Here is an 11,444-nt window from a genome sequence, read left to right as displayed (position 1 = left end):
ACACAAAGTAACTACAAAGAGACACAAAGTAACTACAAAGAGACACAGAGTAACTACAAAGAGTCAGCTGACAGCAAACTTGTAATGATTTAGAATAACTAAAATGACTCTTCTACTTTGTCACTGGTCAGTTGTGTCTTCACATTTTTTACGTAAAGGATGAAACTCTGAGACAATGTTACATTCTGTCTTTTATATTTGGGAGTTTGAAAGTTCTCCATCAGAGTCTCGGTTAATAAATCCGTGTGTCTGCTTCCTCTCAGGTAAATCGTCCCAGTGGAAGGGGACGGTCCTGGACCAGGTCCCCGTCAACCCGTCGCTCTACCTGATCAAATACGACGGCTTCGACTGCATCTACGGCCTGGAGCTGTACAGCGATGAGAGGGTGGTGGGGCTGGAGGTCCTGCCCGACAGAGTGGGTGAGGAGCTATATATTTATAATCATTATTAATATTAATGTTATCTGCTATTAATTATTATCATTACTACTACTTCTTTATTGTGTTTTGTTCTGGTGCTTCTATTGTTATTTATTTCTTTATTACTCTGTAATTATTGTTTCTATTGTCATTATTATTATTACTACTGTTATACTATTTTTTTTATATTTTTTCTCTTTCTTGATACATTTTTTCACGAGAAGCATTGTTTTGTTGTTTAATTAATTTATCGTCTGTCTAAAGATGTGTTTGACTCACTGATGGTCCGGAGGACGTGAAGGAGGGAGGAAACAAGGGAACAAGTGGAGGAGTAGTGACTTCCCTTGTGTCTGTAATGTTGACTTTAATAAAAACACAAAGCATTAACCCGCCTCCTCTGCCCCTCTGTGATTGGTCCAGCTCCGGCCCGCGTGAGCGACTCGATGCTGGCGGAGACGATGATCGGCAAAGCGGTGGAGCACATGTTTGAGACGGAGGACGGGCCGAAGGAGGAGTGGAGGGGGATGGTGCTGGCCCGAGCCCCCATCATGACCGCCTGGTTCTACATCACCTACGAGAAGGACCCGGTCCTCTACATGTACCAGCTGCTGGACGACTACAAGGAGGGAGACCTGCGCATCATGCCCGACTCCAGTGAGTTCTACTGGGAACCAATGTTTACACACTGGGGCTGTGACAAATACACAGTATGAATACATGAGACTATTATATGGCTAGGGCTTTTATTGTGAAAGGTAGGAAGGGAATGACTGGATCTGGTCTGTGCTGCCTTTGAGGTTGAAAGGACCAGGAGACAAACCTCCGGTTCTTTAGAGTTAATCCAAAGCTTCATGTGTTAAAGCTGCATTCTCTCTAGTGACCACCAGGGGGCGACTCCTCTGGTTGCATAGAAGTCTATGAGAAAATGACTCTACTTCTCTCTTGATTTATTACCTCAGTAAACATTGTAAACATGAGTTTATGGTCTCAATCTCTAGTTTCAAGTCTTCTTCAATACAGCATGATGTTCATTTAGTACATTATGCTCCATTTAGAGTCACACAGACCATTTTTTAACTCTGAAATATTAAAATCAACCTCAGGAACACGTCAAGCTGTAATATATTTCTCTATTAAGTATTTTATAACTATGTTATTAACTACCAGCCGCTGACCTGGTGACCAGCCAGACTAACCCTCTAACTGTCTTCCTCTCGGTAGACGACAGCGTGGCGGCGGAGCGGGAACCCGGCGAGGTGGTCGACAGTCTGGTGGGCAAACAGGTGGAGTACGCCAAAGAGGACGGCGGGAAGCGGTCGGGTATGGTGATCCACCAGGTGGAGGCCAAGCCCTCTGTCTACTTCATCAAGTTCGACGACGACTTTCACATCTACGTCTACGACCTGGTCAAGACCTCCTAAGACCAGAACGCCCGGTCCAGGACCCCCCCCCCCTTTCCCCAAAAAAAGACTTACTGAGACCTGCTTAGACCCACCAAACCCCCCCCAGTGAAGAAAAACTACAACTCCACGAACTCTAGTGACACCTGAGACAGATGATATCATTCTTTACTCTTTCTTTTATGAAACGCCTTAAAACAAGAGAAACATACATGGTTATGTAAGCCCCGCCTCCTTACCAAGACAGGAAGACTGCGACCGAGACGGGACGACTGCGACCGAGATGGGACGAGTACGACCGAGACGAGTCATCTGTTATTCATCATAAGTGTCCAGACTTCTTTAGACCCTGTTAGGAAGTTTCCTGGTTCGAGCTCCCGAAAGAAGACCAGCGACCCCGTCTTATTTGGAATAACCTGGAACATTTGTGGCAATAATAAACAGAAATGTGGCTAAAAATTGAAAACAACAAATTAAATCTGGTTCAGTTTTAAAACCTCTTTGAGGATCCGATCCTGAGGTCCTCAAATATCATTCGCTCCAGAGTCAAAGCAGGTCTGGAACTGTTTCAAGTGAACAGGAAGACCTCCTCCCTCCCCTTTTTCCTGAAACCATTTCAGACCGCTTGAGACCGCCGTGGGGGGGCGGCGGGGGAGGATTGGGAGTTGGTCCGGTCTGAGTCTGTGGGGGTTCATGAAGGACCGGGTCTTCGGGAAGACGGAAAGCTGAACCATCGTCTGTCTCCATCTGCATTTATACAGAAGGTCTACGTGGTCACATGGAAGGAACTCGTCCAATCACAGAGCAGTTTGCTGACCCCGCCTCCCTGCAGGTCACCTGTAGACCAACAGAAACCAGACCACACAAGACTGTTTTTATTTTATTTTCCATTCTTTTAGCGTTTGTTTTTTTCTGTTGCTGCTGATTCCTACATTACCCATAATGCCTCATGACATCAGACAATGGGAGAGGCCGCATCAGTTAGCGACGCTAGCCGCCGCAGAAGGAATGCTAACGAGCTAAGTGTCATAGACGCTGGACAACCAGGATGATGATGAAATGTGTTTTTTACGAGTTCTGTCAGGTCAAAGGTCAAAGGAACATGGCTGCACTTTTGGGAAATCCTCTCGTTCTATCAGTCTGTAACCATTGACTGTGTATAACTCACTACGATGTAGTTTTAGTGGATGTGAGTGTTTATCAATGTTCAGTATTTGTCAATTTCTCCTTGTATCAGCTTGCAACTACATTTGAGTGTGTTATGAACCCTTTATTACATGTTTATAAGCTGTTTATAAAGTGTTAATGAAGGTTTATCTTGAAGTATTTCCCAAAATGTCAGAATGTTCCTTTTTAATGTCTCCTCTCGGACACCTGATGAAGTATTGATCCGTTCTAATTAGTTTAATAAAACCCCAAAATCTGTAGCAGTCGTCATAATACCCCCCTCCCCCCCGTCCGGGGCGCTGTCTTCTGATTGGCCGACCTCGATCAAAAGGTGTGTTTCAGACAGAGAACCAGTGACCCAGTGTTGATTTATCTGTTTTTATAAGAAACGAACCGACGTTTCTTCTCCTGCTTCCATATCTGTACAGTTTGTTCTCTTGTTGATATGTTGATATGAGCCGGCACATACAGACTCTTCTTCTCTTTGTACATTATCTCTTCTTCTCTTCTGTGTTGGCTGTGTATGACCCACTTACATGTAGGAAGATGTTTGCTGAATCTCTCTTCTTCATGGAGTGTTTCAGCTTCATAACCGTTAGAACTCAGTCAGAGGTGTTTATGGAAGGAACTCCATCTCCCACAATGCTGTGTGCTCGTAGCTGATGTAGCTCCACCCACCGGTGACGTCACCGTTAGCAGCCATGTTGCCTGATCCACGTCTCCTGTGCCTGAACACCTGAAAGGAAAACATATTTCAGAGGGTTCTCTTACTCTGGGTCCCGGTCTGGTTTGAATCTAGAACGTTCCTGATTCGAGTCTGTGGTCGTGGGTTCCGTCACATTTTGGTTCTGTTGAAGTCCGAAGTTGCTGTCAAGTTAGTTTTAGCGTTTCCGTCTGTAGAGCCGGTCGTTTGATAACTCCGCTCTGGAGTCTGTCGTCTGTGTAGAACCCTCTGCTGACGTGAAGCACACGGCTTCAGATACTAGAACGTGGAACCCCACACGCATTCACATCATCGGTTCTGATTCTAGAACCATCCATCTACACTCTAGAATCCATTTGATTTTCTGGAACGCATCTTATCCCAAAACCATTTAGTTGAAGGGTTCAACACATTTGACGTTCTGCGTCAGGTTCTACAGGGTTCTAGAGTCATCTCAGCACATTCCTCTCTCACACATTTTATGTCCTTTTGAATAAACTGCTACAAATTCGAGAACACAGAGACTTGAATATTCTAGAATGCGTGTTTTTCACGTCGGAACCTCACACGTTCTGATGTATAGAACTCGTTTAGATTCTGTGGAACGTGTCCCGCGTTTTAAAAAACCGTCCCGTGACGGAGGAACGTGGAACCACACACACACTTCACTCAGATTTAAGTCGGTGGTTCTGACATCTCGTCTAAATCATTTTGTTGAACACGTTTGACGTTCTGCTTTTAGGTTCCACAGAGACGGAGAACTCTCGTTCTGGAGGTTCTAGAATCATTTCAGCACATCTTTCTCACTGTTCTAGAATATTTTATATTTCATGTCCCTTAAAATAAACAAATTCGAGAACACGAAGACTTGAAGGTTCTAGAACGTGTCTTTGACGTCTAGAACCTCTGATTCTAGAACACGTGTTTATTAATCTCAACACCTGAGAACCAATGACAACATTAAAATAAACACAAACACGTAAACATGTTGAGCTTTAAGAATCGCTCTCTGACGTCAGAATGAATCGTTTGTGACGAGAAGAAAACAAAATATTTACGGTTCATAGTCAGGTGTGTGTTTACCTGGATACCCACAATGCACCTGGCTGGATGGGGTGGGACAATGACCAGAGTCTGGGTGGATCTTCAGCCTCCGTGATGCGTTCAGGAGGCGACACGTCAGTCGTATTTTACACAAAAACATTGGTCTGGTGTGTGTGTATGCATATATGACTGTGTGTGTGTGTATATGAGTGTGTGTGTGTATATATGACTGTGTGTATATGAGTGAGTGTGTGTGTATCTCAGTGAGTGTGTGTGTGTGTATATGAGTGAGTGTGTGTGTGTATATGAGTGAGTGTGTGCGTGTATATGAGTGAGTGTGTGTGTGTATATGAGTGTGTGTGTGTGTGTGTGTGTATATGAGTGTGTGTGTGTGTGTGTATATGAGTGAGTGTGTGTGTGTGTATATGAGTGAGTGTGTGTGTGTGGGTGTATATGAGTGAGTGTGTGTGTGTATATGAGTGAGTGTGTGTGTGGGGGGGGATATGAGTGAGTGTGTGTGTGTGTATATGAGTGAGTGTGTGTGTGTGTGTGTGTGTATATGAGTGTGTGTGTGTGTGTGTGTGTATATGAGTGAGTGTGTGTGTGTGTGTATATGAGTGAGTGTGTGGGTGTGTATATGAGTGAGTGTGTGTGTGTCGATGGGCCCCTGTTCACAGCAGTGTTGTGTTTGCATGCCTATATAGAGCTCGGTGTAGATCGATGTGAGTTGCATGTGTTTTTGTGTTTCCGTGTCGTTCTTCGGTTCTTCGGCTGACTTGTCTCTCGTGGCTTTCGGTGCCTCTCCTTTTGGTTCTTCTCAGATTGTGTTACTTCCCTTCTTCCCTCGTTTCTTTGTCCCAGAGGCTGCTGCTGTTTGTGGGGTTATTGAGCAAAAGATGGAAAAAGAACGTCTGCCGGCTGTTTGTGGCGGGTCGTCCCTTTAAAGAGTGCCAACTACAGCGGAGACCAGCTCAATATTTACTACAATAAACCATCTCTGTCTTTTTCACCCACGGGTCCGTCTCTTCTTTCTCCTTCATACGTTCAATTAATGAACGTTTTAGGAGATATTCTGTCTGAAAGATGAGCTGAAATAAATGAATAAAACATGTGAGACACGGCGACAAATAGAGGAAGAGAGCCACAAATGAAGACGGTTAAATACTGTTATTTATGATATCAGCCTGATGACCGTTCAGAGAGTTTATTGTTATTAAATGTAGAAATTATTTAAAAATATTTATTTAATGTCCACATTTTTTTTTCTTTCAATAATTTGACTTCAATGAAAAGGTAAACTTTTTGTGAATATTTTGAGTGAAAGACCAAGAGGATAAACAGCAAAGAATTTTTTTCACAGCCTGTTTTGCTCATATTCGCTAAGGGTGCCAATGATTCTGGAGGGCACTGTATATATATATACTCAAATATACATATATATATATACATATCTAAAATATATATATATGCATTTATTTAAATACAGTTTCTACTTGATGTAATATCCTTTTGTTCACCTGATGTTTGACATCTGCAATTTAAAAAGATATTTAAAATGTAAATAATTTCTACATTTATGTCAATTTCTGACCATAACAATAAACTCTCTGAACGGTCATGTAAAGATATATATAAATATATATTACTGTGACAGTGTGCTTTTACAGTGTGGTATTTGTACTTGTACTGAAGTAAGATATCTAAATATGTCCTGTATATACCTTTACACATATATATATACAGTACAAAAGATATATAATATATAAGATGTAAATACTTCCTCCACCTCTGGGCTTCAGTGTATCGAGATAAAAAACAGGAAAAGGAAGTGACATTTAAAATGTGATTATTATCTGAACTTTATATGAGTGCAGTTTCCCTCCACTCCGCCACGTGTCGCTGTTGCTTCACATATTGCAGCCGTCACTCCCACAATGCACCGCTCCTGACAGAGAACAAACTCCCACATAAACTCTGCTTTCCCAAAGCTTTTAAATCTAAATCTAAACACACGGACTGATGTTTTATACCTTTAGAGTCACATACAGAAGATAAATAGTAAATGTTAAATGTAATGATAACGTGACACCGTGATTCAAAGAGCGGGAGAGGAACTAGACAAAGATTGAGCGCCATCTTAAAGGTTGTGATCTTTCTGGTTCATGAGTATGATGATTGGTGCGTTCACGGACTATTCGTGAAAGGTGCAGCCCCTCTCCTTGTTACGATCTGCGCCTCAGACCGTCTGACCTGAACCGGAAATCATGACGTCATGTTAAAAGTGAACTTTGATGTATCTTCGATAGAAACACATGAAGAGAAAACAAACGTGGGATTAACAAACACAAGATAATATGAAATAGAACTAATATGTAAAAATGTAATTATAAAACAGAAAAATAATTAAACATAGATTCAGAAAAATAAGCATATATAACAAAATAGAATACAAATATAAATAATAAACATAAATAATGGAATAGAAATATAAACATATATAAAGAGTAAAATTAAAATATAAACATACATAAACAATAGAATAACAATTAAATGCAGAACAGAATAGCAATAAGGTAAATAAATGAAAAATACAGAAGTACTGTTGAAGAAAATCATCATATAACTTAGGGTTGAACTGAACACATTTTGGCTTCACAAGTAAACAGCTTATATAACACATTCTGGCTAATAGAAACATTCTTAGGAAGTGATTTGGAGGCGCCAGACAAATTGTAATAAATCTCTCCAATCTTACCAAATCATTTCCCGTAAAAGAGTCATGCGTTCTGCCAAAAGGTTACCTTGACCCAAACAAAGTCATGAGAGTGACGTGAGTGGCAAGAAACAGACAACCCACTACTCTTTTCGTCACGTGATAATAAGATGATCAAAATCCTTTGTGGAACATCAATGATGGCAAAACCGCAGGTAGTAACAATTCCAACACGAAAAACACTAAGAACTGCAAATAAAAGTGAAGAGAGCAAAAACACTTTTATGAAAGACATGTTGACGCACGTGCCAGATCAAGTGTGGTCAAAACATGACAGTGATGTGGGCTTGGTAAAATCTGCCAATCCTGTAAAAATTGAACTAAGGCCAAATGTGAAACTGCCTTATCGGCCACAATATCCGCTAAAACCAGAAGCTGAAGAAGGTGTAAGTAAGACAATTGAAGGTCTGATAAACGCAGGAGTGTTGGTTGAGACGTACAGCGCCTGCAACACTCCCATACTACCAGTGCTAAAAAACGACAAGACAAAATACCGACTTGTGCATGACTTGCGAGCAGTAAATGATGTAGTACAAGATTGGCCAGCAGAGGTACCAAATCCACATACTCTCCTCATGAATGTGCCACCTGATGCAAAAATTTTTACAGTAATTGATTTGTGCTCAGCATTCTTCAGCATTCCATTGGCTGAAGACTCTCGACATCTTTTTGTCTTTACATACAGAGGACGACAACTCAGTTACACACGTATTCCACAGGGTTTCAAGCATAGCCCTCACGTGTTTAATCAGATTTTGAAACAGGATCTTGAAAATATTGATATTAACAGCACATTAATACAATATGTTGATGATTTGTTGATCTGCTCATCTACAATCGATGATTGTCATCGAGACTCAATCAAGGTACTCCAGAGTTTAGCAGGAGGACATAATGCCTCCCAGACAAAACTACAGTACTGCCAACCACAAGTAGAGTACCTGGGGAGAATGACCTCTCATGGAGCCATTGCAATGTCACCCTCCCAGCTAGAGGGAGTGAGTAAAGCTCCACGTCCTAGAACAGTTGGCCAGTTAATGACATTTCTAGGAATGACTGGGTTTTGTTCCGAGTGGATTGAAAGCTATGCTGAAAAAACTGCTCCACTAAGGGAAATCATGAAAGAGGCAGGAAACCAGACGTTAAGAGCTCCGTTACAATGGACAGACAAGTCCATGGTAGCGTTTGAAACAATCAAACAAGAGATGCAGAGCGCTCCGGCTCATGCAACACCTGATTATGACAAACCATTTCTGCTCTATGTATCTAATCGACAGGACATGTACGTTTCAGCAGTATTGATGCAAGAGACGTGTAGCGGTCGTACAAAACAACCGATTGCATATTACAGTACGAAACTTGACAATGTTGCACAAGGGTGGCCTCCATGTTATCAAGGGCTAGCAGCAGTGCATTATGCATACGAGAAAGCAGCAACGGTAACAATGGGGTACCCTGTAATCATACACACACATCACAAAATCACTGAGTTGATAAACCAAGAAAAGTTTGTGGTGACTCAAGCAAGGTGTTTGCAGTACATGCCGCTCTTGACATATCCTGATGTGACAATAAAGAAATGTACAACTACGAATCCAGCAAATGTTCCATTTGAATTTGAAGGAGAGCCACATGAGTGTGTGGCAGAGACAATGAAGTACACCAAGTTGCGACCTGACCTAGAGTCTACTCCATTGGTGAACGCAGATGTGACGTACTTTGTGGATGGGTCCTGCTACAGGGACTACTTAGGTAATCATGCTGGATTTGCCGTGATTGAGCAAATAGGCAGTGATTTTGTGACAGTGAAAGCTGAAGGTTGTGATCAGCCGTGTTCAGCACAGCTAGCCGAATTAAAAGCATTGACTGAGGCATGCAGACTCGCCACAGGCAGAGTCGCAAACATTTACACTGACAGCCAGTATGCACTAGGTGTCACACAACTCTTTGGAGCATTGTGGAAACAGAGAGGTTTCAGAAAAACAGACGGAAGTCCAATACAGCATGAAAAACAGATAATGGACCTGATATCAGCGATGATGGGCCCGACGAGGCTTGCAATCATTAAATGTCAGGCACACCGGAAAGGGAATGATGACATTATAAGGGGAAATAATGCTGCAGATGAGGCTGCAAAAGCAGCTTCCAAGTGTAAGGTAGCTATTCTATCACCAGTGGTGTCACTAGAGCCCGTTGTCACGCCCGAAGACATTATTCAGATACAACAAAAGGCAGACCAAAGTGAACATAACATGTGGATGCAGAGGGGGGCAACAATTGATGGAAAGGGGTTGTGGAGAACACATCAAGGATTGTTGGTAGCACCTGTTGCATTGTTGACCATTCTCATTTCAGAATCGCACAGTGATGATCACTGTTCGAGGGGGGAGGTCCTGAAAAGATTGAGGAGACAAGGGTACTGGTCACTATTTATGCAAGCAATGGTGGATGAAGTGTTGAACCAATGTGAAATCCGTGCTCAAAACAACGTGCGCAAAAGCATAAAAACACCGGTGGGACACATCCCAGTCCCAGAAGGGCCGTTTAAGCACTTAGTCATAGACTATGTGGACACGATAAAATCAGCATATGGAAAGAGATATATGCTCGTGGTAATTGATCGATTCAGTCGCTGGGTGGAAGCAACTCCATCAAAGAACCTAGGAGCTGACATAGTTATCAAATTTCTGACTAAGGAAGTCGTCCCACGATTTGGCATACCATCAGAAATAAGTTCAGATAATGGTTCAGCATTTGTGCAGAAAGTGGCCAAGGGGATTTTGTTTAAGCCATTTAACAGTTGCGAATCAAACAGAGGTTGGGCGCCGTGTATCATCCACAAAGCCAAGGGTTAGTGGAACGGATTAACGGAACGCTAAAGGCAAAGTTGAATAAGATCTGTGCAAGCACTAAGCTAAACTGGGTAGATGCATTGCCACTTGCGCTAATGAGCTATCGCATGCAAACTCACAGAAGCACGCACTTAACACTACATGAAATGCTAACAGGCAGACCTATGCCAGCACCTCAACTGAGGGGGCCCTACAAGGGACCCCCACTTGAACAACTGCAAGTAGAGTTAAAAGACTATATGAAGCAACTAACTGCCATACATAGATCCATCTATTTACAGGAGAAAGGAAAGGAGCCGGGCTCCGACCAGAAGCCCGAGAAACCAGTGGTACCAGGGGACCAGGTGTACATTAAAGTCTTCAGACGAAAGTGGCACAAGCCAAGGCGAGAAGGTCCCTACAGAGTGGTGCGAGCGACGCCAACAGCTGTCCAGGTCAAAGGAAGTACAACGTGGTATCACTTGAGTCATTGCACGAAAGTCCAAGACAAAAACAAGGACGGTGTAAAGTCAGAAGACAATAACAAACAAGGTGAGCCTGGAACAAATGTTGAAACTAATGAGCTTTCTGATATGGATGCTGTCGGGAAGCATGGGGCAGGAGAGGCTGACGGTGGTGAAACCTGTGACGACATCAAAGAGCATGCAGGACAGCCGCCAAATGATGACTCAGCCATCCTGGAGGAGAGCCAGATACCATGAATCAGTTGAGTACGATGCAACCACATACGTATATTCCAACCCATGTTAGACCAAGACCTATGCCAGCATTGTCATTAAAGTTCAAACCAGCATATCAAGTGTTCAGACAGTTGCATGCTAATATATGTAGAAAGAGACAACTTCACACCATGTGGGAATGGGAAGAGATGATAGAAAACCATAACGTAACTGCCAAATTGACAACAAAGGAAGCAAACGGTACCACTCCGTCTGTTAAAATAACCAAAACTAGTCCAACAGTTATACCATTGATGAACCCTATCGACAATAGTGGTAACCATACAGTTACCCCCAAGCCAGTAAAGTCTGAGAGTGAGATAAATGTTACAACTGTTAATACTCCCACCATAAGAGCAAAGGTAAA

At 42.5% G+C, this 11,444-nt stretch overlaps 1 protein-coding gene, 1 long non-coding RNA gene and 1 other non-coding gene across 3 annotated transcripts in view; 2 read left to right on the top strand and 1 right to left on the bottom strand.

Annotated features, from left to right (window-relative positions):
• LOC116401018 (spindlin-Z-like) overlaps nt 1-2,660 on the top strand; it is a 3,436-nt gene extending 776 nt beyond the window's left edge. The window contains exons 4-6 of the mRNA XM_031879192.1: nt 264-419; nt 840-1,073; nt 1,641-2,660. Coding sequence (XP_031735052.1) covers nt 264-419; nt 840-1,073; nt 1,641-1,840 — 590 coding nt within the window. The 3' untranslated portion in view covers nt 1,841-2,660. The remainder of the gene's footprint in view (nt 1-263; nt 420-839; nt 1,074-1,640) is intronic.
• Nucleotides 1-4,949, bottom strand: part of LOC116401019 (uncharacterized) — a 5,707-nt gene extending 758 nt beyond the window's left edge. Inside the window, exons 1-2 of the long non-coding RNA XR_004213959.1 lie at nt 3,523-4,949; nt 2,059-2,656 (exon numbers count right to left, since the gene is read on the bottom strand). This is a non-coding gene — a long non-coding RNA (uncharacterized LOC116401019). The remainder of the gene's footprint in view (nt 1-2,058; nt 2,657-3,522) is intronic.
• Nucleotides 4,950-6,882: 1,933 nt separating this feature from the next.
• On the top strand, nt 6,883-6,984 carry LOC116401023 (small nucleolar RNA U13). The gene has a single exon (XR_004213960.1). It is a non-coding gene; the product is annotated as a small nucleolar RNA U13 (small nucleolar RNA).
• The last annotated feature ends 4,460 nt before the right edge of the window (nt 6,985-11,444 follow it).

Source organism: Anarrhichthys ocellatus, unplaced genomic scaffold (assembly GCF_004355925.1).
Source record: "Anarrhichthys ocellatus isolate YVR2014 unplaced genomic scaffold, GSC_Weel_1.0 scaffold234, whole genome shotgun sequence".
Lineage (NCBI taxonomy): Eukaryota > Metazoa > Chordata > Actinopteri > Perciformes > Anarhichadidae > Anarrhichthys > Anarrhichthys ocellatus.
This window is presented reverse-complemented; position numbering and strand designations above follow the sequence as displayed.